Below are 14,445 nucleotides of genomic sequence, written 5' to 3'. Positions count from 1 at the left end.
CGCGGGAGGGCAGGCGAGCGGCACTGCGCCTGCGCCGGAGGGCAGGGGAGGGGCACTGCGCCTGCGCGGGAGGGCAGGGGAGCGGCACTGCGCCTGCGCCGGAGGGCAGGGGAGCGGCACTGCGCCTGCGCGGGAGGGCAGGCGAGCGGCACTGCGCCTGCGCCGGAGGGCAGGGGATCTGCAGTGCGCCTGCGCCGGAGGGAGGGCAAGGGAGCGGCACTGCGCCTGCGCGGAAGGGCAAGGGAGCGGCACTGCGCCTGCGCGGAAGGGCGAGGGAGCGGCACTGCGCCTGCGCGGGAGGTAGGGCAAGGGAGCACCACTGCGCCTGCGCGGGAGCGAGAAAGGGAGCGACACTGCGCCTGCGCGCTAGCGAGTAAGGGAGCGGCACTGCGCCTACGCCGGAGTGCACGGGAGCGGCAGTGCGCCTGCGCCGGAGAGAGGGAGAAAAGGAGCGGCACTGCGCCTGCGCGGGAGAGGGCAAAGGAGCGTCACTGCGCCTGCGCGGGAGAGTGTAAGGGAGCGGCACTGCGCCTGCGCGGGAGAGAGTAAGGGTGCGGCACTGCGCCTGCGCTGGAGAGAGTAAGGGAGCGGCACTGCGCCTGCGCTGGAGAGAGTAGGGGAGCAGCACTGCGCCTGCGCGGCAGGTTGATGTCGCACGAACGCATCACTGTCGCTCCCAGTGGTGGGAGGACTACATCGCAACATATTGTCAGGAGGCGGCGATTCAGCCCCTCCAGCCTGTTCCACCAGCCAATTCCATTCACTCCAGCTGATTTCAAGAAAGGGCTGAGCATACTGGATACAACAAGCACCCGACAACACCCCGGACTAGCCGCGCCTCTAGCCAAGCTATTCCAGTACAGCTACAACACTGACATCGACCCGACAATGTGGAAAACTGCCCAGGTATGTCCTGTCCACAAAAAGCAGGACAAATCCAACCTGGCCAATTACCGCCCCATCAGTCGACCCGCAATTATCAGCAAAGTGATGGAAGGTCTCATCGACAGTGCTATCAAGCAGCACTGACTCACCAATAACCTGCTCAATGATGCCCAGTTTGGGTTCCGCCAAGACCATTTGGCTCCCAACCTCATTACAGTCTTGGTCCAAATATGGACAAAGGAGCTGAATACCAGAGGTGAGGGGAGGTGAGAGTGACTGCCCTCGGCATCAAGGCTGCATTTGACCAACTGTGGCATCAAGGAGCCCTAGTAAAACTGAAGTCAATGGGAATCGGGGGGGGGAACCTCCACTGGCTGGAGTCTTACCTAGCACAAAGGAAGATGGCTGTGGTGATTGAAGGTCAATCATCTCAGCCCCAGGACATTGCTGCAGGAGTTCCTCAGGGCCGTGACCTAGACCCAACCATCTTCAGCTGCTTCATCAACGACCTTCCCTCCAACATGAGGTCAGAAATGGGGATGTTCGCTGATGACTGCAGCGAGGTGATTTACTTTCTATGTTACCTTACACTGTACACACACAGCCCGAGAATGGCCTCTCCCTTCCCCCACTCACTCCATGTTCCGGAAATATTTCCTGCTTCAATCTGTCTCGTACAAACAGCCCCGACTGCCACTGAACTTACCCCGACACAAAGCCCATCTGCGGACACAGTCCCAGTGCGATGAGCTGCTGTGAGGAGGCTGCTGTTTGCTTCCTTACTCGTGTCGTGATATATCCACTCCCTGATGTGTTCAGCGATCATCAGCCAAGCACAGAAGAAACGGCCCCCGCTGGCAGAGCTGGGGGAGGGGAGCTCGCAGGGGCCCTTCCTGTCACTTTAAACACTGTGTGGGGAGAGGGGGAGGAGCAGGCAAGTTTTTATCACGCATGCTCAGACCTCTCTCCTGATGCAAATTAAAAGAAGCAACAGCAAAAAAAAACAACTTTGAACTTATATAGCACGTTTAAATTAATAAATCGTCCCAATGAGCTTGACAGGAGCGTTATCAAAGAAACATTGTCACTGAGACAGATAAGGAGATATTAGGAGAGGGGAAAGTGACTCTGGACACACGTCAGTTGCTGCCGGTGAGTGTGAGAGTGGCTCGAATCCTGTCCCTCAGAGCGATTTGTTTCCCCAATACTGTATGGAAGGATGGAGGGGAAAAAGCTCTGTCAATCTCTGACACTGAACTGCTGCTGAGTGGGGAGTTTAATCAGTCTCTGCCTGTCTCCGCTGGGTGAGTCGCCGACAGATACCAGACAAGTTCCCTGGCCTGTGTGACTGTCAGCCCCTGTGTCTGTCTCTGTGCCTTGTGTACAGGATCAATCCCCAGTCCCTCTATCCCCCAGCCCTGCCTGTTATATCTGGATCGATGCCGAACCTCTCAGTTTTCGGTCTATTGAAACCGAGTTCAGGGCATGTGTGGTGAACAGAATGTCTCAGTATTTCTGTGAATAATACTATCCTCTAAAAGCAGGCTAGGATCCACACAGACAAACTGTGACACGTTCCTGCTCCTAAATCTCGGTAACAGAGAGTGCGTGGACAGCCTGGCTCAGAATATGAACATTCAGTCTGATACAGTCTCTCTGTCTCTCTCTCTCTGGTTGCTGTCTCTGGGTGTTGAGAATGGAATGCATTGGACCCCAGTTGCTCTGTTCTGTTCCTCAGTTTCAGAGAGAGAGAGAGAGAGAGAAGCTAGAGGGGCTAGGACAAATAAAATTAGAGAGTTAAATGCGTGGCTCAAAGACTGGTGTGGGAGAAATGGGTTTTACTTCCTGGGACACTGGCACCAGTACTGGGGCAGGAGGGAGCTGTTCCGTTGGGATGGGCTTCACTTGGCCAGTGCTGGGACTAGAGTCCTGGTGGATCATATAACTAGGGCTGTAGAGAGGGCTTTAAACTAACTAGTGGGGGGGAGGTTCCTAGAGAGCAAATAATAAAAATGACAACAGAGAAGGTAATAGACTTAGGTAGCAGTGGGGAAATTAAAAACCAGAGCGTGTCAGGAAGGGGGAGAAGGTATGGAGTAAAAGGTAAAGTAATAAAAAGGGCAAAAGCAGGAACTAAGTGTCACAAAACATATTTGAACGTTCTCTATCTGAATGCACGTAGCATTCGTAACAAAATAGACGAGTTAATGGCACAAATAACTACATATGGGTATGATCTTGTGGCCATTACAGAAACATGGCTGCAGGGTGACAATGCCTGGGAATTAAACAGACCAAGTTATTTAAGAACATAAGAACATAAGAAATAGGAGCAGGAGTAGGCCAATCGGCCCCTTGAGCCTGCTCCGCCATTCAATAAGATCATGGCTGATCTGATCCTAACCGCCAATCCACCATCACAGAACCATCTCCTGAATCTAACAGAATTAGACACACGAAATAGGAGCAGGATCAGGCTACACGGCCCCTGGGCCCGCTCCGCTACCCACAGGGCCATGACCGATCCAAACCTAGACTCATGTCCAAATTCCTCGGCCTCGGGCGACTGCCTGTGTGGAGTTTGCACATTCTCCCCGTGTTTGCGTGGGTTTTCTCCGGGTGCTCTGGTTTCCTCCCACAGTCTAAAGATGTGCGGGTTAGGTTGATTGGCCATGATAAAAATTGACCTTTAGTGTTAGGGGGGATTAAATACTTCGGGTTACGGGGTTACGGGGATAGGGCTTGGGTGGGATGGCTGTTGGTGTAGGGACCGGGTGCTAAGGTTTGGATGATCAGCCATGATCTCGTTGAATGGCGGAGCAGGCTCGAAGGGCCGAATGGCCTACTCCTGCTCCTATCTTCTATGTTTCTATGATGTAGCTTCTACAGCTTTTTGGGGCAGCATATTCCATGGACCTACCACCCTCTCAGTGAAGTAGTTCCTCCTCATCTCAGTTTTGAAAGAGCAGCCGCTTATTCGAAGACTATGCCCCCTAGTTCTAGTTTCACCCATCATCGGGAACATCTTCCCCGCATCCACCCGATCCAACCCCTTCACAATCTTACATGTTTCAATAAGATCGCCTCTCATTCTTCTGAATTCCAATCAGTAGAGTCCCAATCTACTCAACCTCTCCTCATATGTCCATCCCCTCATCCCTGGGATTAACTGAGTGAACCTTTTTGTACTGACTCGAGAGCAAGTATGTCCTTTCTTAAGTATGGACACCAAAACTGTACGCTCTACGATTTTTCCTGCCAAAGTGCATAACCTCACACTTTCCAGTACTGTATTCCATCTGCCAAATCTCTGCCCACTTACTTAGCCTGTCGATGTCCCCTTGCAGGTTTTTTATGTCCTCCTCACTCACTACTTTCCCTCCCATCTTAGTATCATCTGCAAACTTTGATATGTTACACTCGGTCCCCTCCTCCAAATCGTTAATATAGATTGTAAAGAGTTGGGGACCCAGCACTGACCCCTGCGGAACACCACTAGATACTGATTTAGCACTGACTGAGCTGGGAAACTCCAACTAACCCCGAGAATCGGCAGCACATGCCGAGCGGAGAGGAAAACCTGTCCCAGGAACTGTAAATCTGGGAACAGATTGTGCTGTGAATGAGCAGAGTGAACATTGTGTCAACGAGAGGGTGTTAAAGGGGCGGGTGGGTTAGACTAGTGTCACTGTGTTTGTGTGTCCGTGCTCATCGCCGGATTTCAGAGACACTCTTCTGTAAACTTCAAAGATTTCCCTGTCATAGGATCGCCCTGCTCCCCTGCTCATCCCTGAAGTGGGAATTAAACGTGAAGTTTTATTTGATTTCAAATTTCAGTCAAAAAACAGAGGACATGTCGGCGATGGGGTGAGAGAGCGCGATCAGTGCAGCAAAGAAACGGTTTTAAATCGAAATTGCTGCCTTTAATTCTGATGAAACTTTCTCGGCAGCAAACACCCCGGTCTTCGAGACAGAAAGAGGCCAATCTGGGAATGTGGAGTGCCCGAGTTTAATTGGAATCGGAGAGTTAATGAGGAGAGAGAAACAGAGAGAGGCTGGAGGGGCCGGGAGCTGACAGCAGGATGTCTCCGCCCCGTCCACTCGCTGCCTTTAAGTTGCTCTGTGCCGCCGCCTCTCGTCTCATTTCTGACCCAGCTCTGACTGTCAGAGAGATTTTCTACAGAGTCGCCGACATGACCGAGATCGCAGCCGCCGAAACGGCTCCTCCTGCCGCCGCCGCTCAAACCAAGGCTCCCAGCAAGAAGAAGAAGGCGGCTCCCCGCTCCAAGCCAGCCGGTCCCACGTTGGGCGAACAGATCCTCAAGGTTGTGGTGAGTGGCAGCGATCGCAAGAGGATGTCCCGTGCGGTGATAAAGAAGGCTCTGGCTGCCAAAGGCGTCGATGTGCTGAAGCTCCGGTCCCAGATCAATTTAAGTGTCAAGAGGACAGTGTTAAACGGCTTCCTGGAGCAGACCAAGGGCACGGGCGCCACGGGTTCCTTCAGGCTCGCTAAGAAGGAATCCCAGTGGAAAGAGGGAAAGAAGGTGAAGAAACCAGCAGCCAAGAAATCTGCAGTAACGAAACCAGCAGCCAAGAAATCTCCAGCCAAGAAGTCTGCAGTGAAGAAACCAGCGGCCAAGAAATCTGCAGTAACGAAACCAGCAGCCAAGAAATCTCCAGCCAAGAAGTCTGCAGTGAAGAAACCAGCGGCCAAGAAATCTCCAGCCAAGATACCTGCAGCCAAGAAACCAGCAACCAAGAAATCGCCAGCCAAAAAACCAGCAGCCAAGAAACCAGCAGCCAAGAAATCTCCAGCCAATAAACCAGCAGCCAAGAAAAGGAGCGCCAAGAAGGCATCAACGTCACAAAAGACAGCGAAAGCGGCGGCTGGGAAGAAGACGGCGGTGAAGAAGACTAAGAGCCCCAAGAAGGCCACAGGCGGAATGGTGAAGGCAGCCAAGAAGGTGGAAAAACCCAAGGCCAATCCCAAATCAGCAAAGTCTCAGAAAGCAGCGACCAAAAGAAAATTAAAAGGACAACTTGTAAACATCTGAACACAAAGGCTCTTTTCAGAGCCACCCATGTCTTTCCAAAAAGAGCTGATCACAGAATCAGGTGATCCATGTCCTGGGGCCGGGCTCAGATTCCCGATTGAAATAATTTCAAATGAACCCCGGCTCCCTGGTGTAGGGGTTTCGCAAAATCCCTCAGCCCCGAAGATCAGGAAATATTAATCCACATCGTGGACGAAGACTTTGCGTGATTTAAATTGCCTCTGGGTTGGACAATGTTTTAAAACATACCCAGAATCGCAGGGGGGCTGCGTTGAGCTGGGAGGCGCATGGTGAACACCAGAATCGAGGAACTTTGTGGGAAAATATCGCACACTCTTTAAGACAGCACATTTTATTTTAAAAATGTAGTCTTGAGTTTTGAACTGTGTAAATTGCCCAGGGCATAAAAATGGCTGAACAGGAACAGAATTTTGAGCAGGAAAAAGGACAGACAGGCCATTAGCATTTGAATGGGTCCCGAGCTGTCAATCACCCTGTGGTATTGGGCGGGTCAGGTAACCTACAAGCTGTTTGTTTACAGAAACTGCTGCAAGAATGTTTACACAAGGAAGTAACCACTTGAGACTGCAGTTTCAGTGACCACAATGGGTTTCTGTTTACATAGTGATACAACCCCATTCAAACCCATCAGGATGAATGAAGACACGTTCAAAACCCCTGCAGTTTTATCGACAGCCATCACAGATAATGGCAACTTTATTCAAACCCATCCCAGACAAGTGGATGGTTTGGATCCCTTTGTTTTAGCCCAGAAAGCTCCGGATGTGGGCGGGAACATTTCGGCCCCAAAATTGGGGTATATAGAGATAGGTTCTCGGAGGCATCTCTCTCTCTCTCTCGCCTGCCTCCGTGTGCCTTCTACAGCGTGGGAGTCTGTCCGAAGAAGTAAGAACACCAGCGGTATACTTTTAAAACACTGGGGTGTTTCTTTACTTCAGGCCAGTGAAGATCTCGTGGGGCACGGAGCTGGCATTATAGTGGTGAGCATACATTTTTCTGGCCTTCCACAAGGCAACTTAGGGTAGGCTTAGGGGTGGGGGTCAAGTGGTGATTTCATTAAGAATTGTTATTTTAGTCGTTTTCCCTCGTTGTGTCCGTTTTTCCCCCCTCCCCTATTTAAGCCATTTTAATGTGATTACTTTAATCGTGTGGTGTAGTTTCTTTAGTTTAATAAAATTTGACTTTCTCTCATCCAGACCATTTGTCCGTTTTAATATATCATTAATTATAAGTTCCTCCAGTCAGAACTGGAAGGGGTGGTTTAGCGATTCGAAACCGCTGACTGGAATTGGCCACAGATGAAGGCAAAGGCTGCCTGACCAGGTAAATTACCGTAAACCAGGTAAAGGAAGGTAAATTACCATAAACCAGGTAAAGGATGCCCCCCTACACTGGTGACTCGCTGACATTCGCTGGACCCACCCCTCCCCCAGTGTCTGCAATAAAACACAGTGTTACGGGGCGCTGTGGGTGCCCGTGTGTCACGCGGCACAAAAGCCCACTCAGAGTCCGGAAAGTACCTTCAACACAATTTTATTACAAGTTAACAGGGGAACCCCTATCCATAGACAGATGTTCCCCGATTGTTACAATCCATTGCCTTTGATACCGTTTTTGCTCTAAGTCGTGGCTTACATCAGACAGTTGGCTTCGGGTGCAAACTCTTGCGACGCTTGTGCACATTCTGACCTTTACATTAGTCTTGTGACCCCATACATTATCTTCACCTCATTCCTTAATTAGTAACTAATGGTTTGGGTACCTTACTCAATTCGTAACTCAGAGTATGACCATTTGACCACATTACACCACACTTCCCTCTGGGACATGTACAAAACAAGTCTTTATATGGTTGGATGTATGCTCGGTTCCTTGATTCCCTTATTTTTAACTAATGAGCCCCTTTCTCCCTTTTAACCCTTTCAGTCCCCCCTTTTGGTCCTGATTAATTCCTTTTAATCATTGACCAACCCAATTATTTCTCCTATTATGGTGTCCTGCCGGGGTGGTGATCAAATCCAACCCATTGGGTCACCTTGTTTATATAATCATGTTATCCTGATTTCTATGCCTCCTACATCTTTACCATCTGCATATTATCCATCCACTTACATAGGTTTTAATCATTAAGTTTATTAGTACTATACATCCGTTAAGCAGTTCTTTCTCCCAAGCCTTCGCTCGTTCATAGTAATAGTCCGTCTGCTCGATGGGAATCTGCCCAGGAGGTTTCTGCAACAATCACCACCGAACAGCACACATTGCTATTTTATCAAGGCTGTGTACATTTCTTCCATCTCCTTTCTACGTTTTTTACAGGCGGTGCATGCTGCTATTCCTAGTCCTATTGCCAAAGCCAATTGTACTATCACTAATATGTGAGAAGTAATGCAGATCCATGGGTGGATGTTGACATTCATCCCCCAATCCCACAGCTTCTTATACCATGGGACTTCCTGTAGTTCTACTTCTATGTTCCTTTCTAGTTCCCCAAGATCCTTTTGCAACCTTACGTATTGTTTCACCATTTTACTTAAGCCCTCTTTTATCTCTTGCATATCCTCTTGCAGGCGAGTTATCGGAGCCCCCACCGGGTCTTCATAATTGACCAATTCGTCCATTAAACTATCTGGCACATTTAGTTTCATTTCTTCCCTTGAGTGCACATACACCAATCTGGATCTTTGGTGTGAAGCAGAAGTTAGGCATTGTGATCACACATACAAGGTTACTATCTTGGTACTCAGCCTCTGTGGTGGCTATACAATACTCCCCTCTGCCTCTATATCCCAAGCGGGTGTAATGGTGACTGACATGTGAAACTTCCAACATGTACCTCTCTGTCTTATTGTTGCTGCACTCATCCTTAGGGCCTTCTCCTACCGGATGTGGGTGTATCGTAAGCATACCTCTCCCATGGCATCCGTTTAGGGAGACTCCTCTTACAGTACCATTCTTCCTGATGGCATAGGTATCAATTGGATAGTATCGGAGGTACGTCTCACCCTTCACTGGGCCTATGTTTGTTACCTGGTATCGTGGGTGTGGAGCCATGTCTAGTCTCACCATTGGTATCATGAGTACCATGCCAATCATTGCTGTCACTTCTGCTTCGCATTTTTGCACACTGGATATACTCTAGTCATCCCCTTGAGGGTACAAGCACTGAGAGGGCCTGGATTCTGGCTCAGGCCATAGAGCTGTGTGCTGTTAATCCAGTCTGGTACCTCACCCCGCTGTATCTGTGCCAGATTATGTCTTAACCGTCCGGTGGTCCATTGGCCACAGGCATGGCATGAGCCTCTCCCTACATCATTTTTGCCTGTTACTCATCTCTATGGCTTAATTTGTTGATAGTGCTGGCATGGTCTTCTTCAACTTTGATTCCTTTGAGTAATTTCCTTATCGTATGTCCTCCCAACTCTGATTCTTGTTGGACCAAACCGGTTTCTTTCTCTAAAATCTGTTGTATTACCCTTTTTAATTGTTCCACACTACTCTGGACTCCTTATATATCTAGGGCATTAATGAATGACGTCCCGTATTTATTCCCATGAGTACATCATTTCCTAAGCCCCTCTTAATTCTTTGGTGGATGCAGCATGTCCCCTGAAACTAGTAGCCCCTGTTGCATCAGCAGCTTGGTTAATTACATCCCTTACCATATATGCATATAATTTTCTAACTTTAGTAAATCTTTCACAATATCCTGGCCATTGTAGCATGGTTAAGTTCATTAGTACCGGTACAATTTCATGTCTCACATTATCATACAATTGCTCTCCCTTGGTAAATAACACCAGTCCATTTTTGGGCCCAGGCGTCAATTTCGGACACCTTTGTTCTTCAGGTGTCATTGTGATTGGGGGTATTGTTGGTTTTAGGGTTACTTCTTGTGGTGTGATCCCTGTTGTTGTTGGTTGTGGTGCTGTAACAGTTCCTCGTGGAGTCTCCACTAGGGGATCTTAACTTGCTGTCCATTTCTTCCAGCCCGTTATTTGGACTTACAAGTGTTAGCATCAGAGTCGTTATAATAATCCATCTCACTGGATCCATGTTTATCTGTAATTTAAACCGAGGTCGGGTCATCTTCTGAGCTCTTTCCCCGAGAGGAGAGGGTGGAATGGGGCTTTTTAGTGTTAAACACATTATTTGACCCTTATGTCTCTGGGTCCTCCGGTTCCTGCGGATTTAAGGTTACTGGTTTCACCTGGGTCCAGTGTTTCCAACTGGTCCCTCCTTTTTCTTTGATACATACACTGGTTAATGTTTTGTATGCAATCTCATATGGACCTCCCCACCGTGCACCTAACCCCTTTTTATGCCAGATTTCCTTTTCACCCTTACTTTCTTCTTTTTGGACCTGGGCTATATCTATTGTACCTTTCACTGTCTGCAGGCTAGCCATTTGCTGTTCTGGTTGGTAGCACGGTGGCATAGTGGGCAGCACGGTGGCATAGTGGTTAGCACTGTTGCCTCACAGCGCCAGGGACCCGGGTTCGAATCCAGCCTCAGGCGACTGTCTGTGTGGAGTTTGCACATTCTCCCCGTGTTTGCGTGGGTTTACTCCGGGTGCTCCGGTTTCCTCCCACAGTCCAAAGATGTGCGGGTTAGGTTGATTGGCTATGATAAATTGACCCTTAGTGTTAGGGGGATTAAATACGTGGGGTTACGGGGATAGGGTGGGATATGTATTGGTGTAGGGGTTACGGGGATCGGGTGGGATATGTGTCGGTGCAGGCTCGATGGGCCGAAATGGCCTCTATCTGCACTGTGTGGTTTCTGTGATTTCTGTGATTTCATGTGCAGCCAAATTTGCTGCCTCGTCTGCCTGGTGATTACCTTCAATGTCCTTATCCCATACCCCTCTAAGGAACTGATGTGCTTTTACTTTAATTATGGTTACTTCTTCGGGTAATTCCACTGCTTCCTGTAGAGCTTTTACCCATTCTAAATTCTTCACTGGTTCACCGGTGGTCCCTATGTATCCATGATTGGCCCATGCTGTCATATAATCATGCACTATCCCAAAGGCATACCGACTATCAGTATAAATGTTAACTATTTTTCCTTGGCTAACCCTATGTCCAAGATATTGAACCTCTTTCCTTGCCACCTGGGCCTTCCCCGGCAATGCCTTCAATCCTGTTTTCTGCAGGGCTCCCAAGGTTTTGGCTAATGTTACCAGGTGATCCGTTATATTCTCCAAGGCTAATAGTATATCATCTACATACTGGAGGATAGTAAATCTTTCGGCAGTCAAGTCTATTCCTTCCACAATTTGTGCCATTGCCTTGTGGAATATTGCAGGGCTATTGTGGAATCCCTGTGGCAATTGGGTCCATGTATATTGTTTCCCGCCCACTGTAAAGGCTAATTTATTCTGGGCCGTCTGATCAATTGGTATACTCCAAAAACCATTCACTATATCCAATACTGTAAAGACTTTGGCTTCCGGAGGTATCTCGTACATTATCGTGTTTGGGTTGCTTACTATGGGATCGATTTTGGGTGTTACCTTGTTTAAAGCGGTATAATCTATCGTCATTCAGTGTGATGCATCTGGCTTTTTAACTGGCCATACCGGACTATTAGTGGTTGACTCAATTTGCTTTATTATACCTGTTTCTTCCAGCGTCTTTACTATTTCTTGGATTGCTTCCTCAGCTTCCTTTTTATAGGGTACTGTTTATGTGCCCTTTATTCTTCTCCTGGTATAGCAATGGGATCCATTTTTAATCTACCACAATCTTGCTTAGTCTTAGCCCAGACTCCCGGGAATAGGCTACAAATTAGTTCCCCAGCATTGGTTTTGTCCCATTGTTGCATCATTTGGGTGGCTGCCGCCACCCGGGCATGTGCTTTAAGACCCAGCCATGGCCTTCCCATCTCATTTTCCCACCTGATTGAATGTTCTCGAGGCCTTAAAACTATTTCTAACACCCTTCGGATATCCATTCCTAGGATTGTTCCTTCCGGGTTGGGGCATACCCAAAATTGCACTGGCACCAATCCTCCCAGCATTTCTACCTCGCTTTGTTTTCCTATCAATTTTCTATCCCCCACTCCACCAATTATTATTGTATTCTTATTTGTGGGTAATTTAATGTCGGTTATCGATACTTTGGCTCCTGTATCTATTAACATTTGGCGCTGCCTGCCCCCTAACCGCCCATTAATATACATTCATGGCGCCTCTGTCCCAACTCCGGGGGTTGCCCAGCCTCACTTTGAATGCATCGCTCTCCTCACCAACTGGACTACCTCGTCCTCGCTCCATCCTTGCGAGGGGCTATTCCCTAGGGCTCCAGTTTTCTGCCAAGGGGCTTTTCCTTCCGCACCTCCCCCCTTAGCCCAACACATTTCCCTTGTGTGGCCCTTTCTTCCACAATTCCTGCATTCTTCTGACCTCCTTCCACTTTCTGTTTCCTTTTTCTTAGGGCAATCCTTAACCTGGTGGCCTTCTTTTCTGCATCCGTAGCATTGTCTTCCTGTACCTGATGCGGCCGCCACTCTTCCCTCTTTTTTTGCCCCTCTATCCTTATTTTTATTTTCTATTTCTCCTGCCCACTTAATTACTTTGGCATAATCCTTTCCCACTGGGAGTCCTAATTTCAGAACCTCCTGATGTTCTGGTCCTAATCCTTCTTTTAGAATTCGGAGGAATACTTCATCATCCCGACTTCGGTATGGTCCCAGTCCTGAATATTCTGTACTTGTCATTCACATATTTCACAACTGACTCCCCTTTCTCCTGTCTTCAGCTTAAAATTATTCCCCAGTTATTATCTCCTTCACCCAGTTTCTCTTTTACCTGAGCCATAAAGTGCCTAATGCGGTTTGACCTTTCTCCCTGATCACTTTTCGTCCATATCCCATCCCTATAGTCTCCGGGCAGTTGCTCCAAATATGTCCCTGGTAATTTTGCTCTTACCATAACGTGGACATCTTTCTCATGGAGGTTATGGACCATTATCATCTGTTCCAGTTTTTTCCAAAATTCCGTATTAGCACGTGTGGGTTTCAGTTCTGGCAATTGATCCAGAACCATTTGTAACTCCATGGGGTTAAAAGGCCTATGATCTTCCACCATTCTGGTGGTTTCAGTAGGTTTTGTGTCTGCGCCTGCCTCGGCTGGTGGTGGAGTTTTTACTGTCACATGCCGACGACGGACTGGGGCAACCCTAGCTTCTTCTATTGCCTCCTTTTCTTCCTGACTATATTTGAATTCTTCTAATGAGGGATAGGCAGGGGGCTGACCTAGAGGTAATTCCGGGTTGCGTTCAACCACCCAGGACCATTTATCCTCAGGGTCTCCTGTATTAATGGCCTCCAATAAATGCTGTGCCATACTTTTTACTTGGGCTGCCTCTACCTGCTTCTTTAATAATTCTACCTGCCGTGTTAACTGCTGTATTTGTTCTTTCAGTTGTTTTTCTAGGTCTTCCTTATCCTTCATTGTTTTATGTAGGTCCTTACACCTCTCTTTCCATTTTTGTTTCTTTTCTCCCCGTCTTTTCCCTATGGCTAAACATACTACTATCACTTTTTCTTCTTTATTTCCTTTTTCTGCCTGCCACCATTGTTCTTGATATAGCTCTTTAGCGTTTTCATCAAACCCATGTTTTTCCATTTTCTTTAATATTCCCATGTTTTTCCACAAGTACCTCATCGGGGGTTTTACATCTTACTCCTTCTTTCAGTGGCTTCAGTTGCTTACGTGCCTCTGGCACTGTTACCTTTGCGGTCGCCATCCCTCTTTCTTGGGTTTCGACTGACTTCACAATCCCATGATCACGGCTTACGTTCACTACGCCCTTTTAACCCCTGGCCATCACGTGGGGCTACTGTCGTCTTAATTTCGGCTCAGGCTGGGTGTCTGAGATATGCCCTGTCACCCGATCTTGTCGATCAACCAGCTTCTGCCCAACTTTCTTTCCTGCTTATGGCTTCCACCTATCTGGTGTCCCTATTTTAGTTACAGTTCCTCGTAACTTTTACAACGGTCCTTTTCACCCATCAGTCACTCCCTCTAAGAGTACCTGACACTCATGCATGCACTTCCCCGTAAGTCAGTTTTTCTGCTTCCCTTTTCCCACCGGTTGTCTTTATGCTGTAAAGCACGTTCTGGACTCCTCCCTTATTTTCAGATTCTTTTGATCTCAAGTGGCGGTGTTCCATTAATGGACTGCTTGGGTTTCCCCCGATGTTCCCGGAGCCACTGGCAGGTCCTGCCAACTACGCCAAGTTGTTACGGGGAGCCGTGGGTGCCCGTATGTCACGCAACACAAAAGCCCACTCAGAATCTGGAAAGCACCTTCAACACAATTTTATTACAAGTTAACAGGGGAACACCTATCCGTGGACTTTGCCTTTTATTCAGTTTTTGCTCTAAGTCGTGGCTTACATCAGAAAGTTGGCTTTGGTGCAAATTCTTGCGACCCGTGTGCACATTCTAACTGTTTCCATTAGTCTTAGGACCCCA

At 48.2% G+C, this 14,445-nt stretch overlaps 1 protein-coding gene across 1 annotated transcript; it reads left to right on the top strand.

The window, feature by feature from the left end:
- Positions 1-5,078: 5,078 nt before the first annotated feature.
- On the top strand, positions 5,079-5,939 carry LOC147083616 (uncharacterized). Its single transcript, XM_085980170.1, has one exon. The coding sequence runs from the start codon at positions 5,079-5,081 to the stop codon at positions 5,937-5,939; it is 861 nt and encodes a 286-aa protein (XP_085836296.1).
- Positions 5,940-14,445: the final 8,506 nt, after the last annotated feature.

Source organism: Somniosus microcephalus, unplaced genomic scaffold (genome assembly GCF_052327205.1).
Source record: "Somniosus microcephalus isolate GS21.2 unplaced genomic scaffold, FLI_Smic_1.0 scaffold59, whole genome shotgun sequence".
In the NCBI taxonomy this organism is placed as follows: Eukaryota; Metazoa; Chordata; class Chondrichthyes; order Squaliformes; family Somniosidae; genus Somniosus; species Somniosus microcephalus.
This window is presented reverse-complemented; position numbering and strand designations above follow the sequence as displayed.

What these genes read in the sequence shown, in the direction of transcription:
- LOC147083616 (XM_085980170.1), top strand. Translation starts at nt 5,079, where the DNA reads ATGACCGAGATCGCAGCCGCCGAAACGGCTCCTCCTGCCGCCGCCGCT.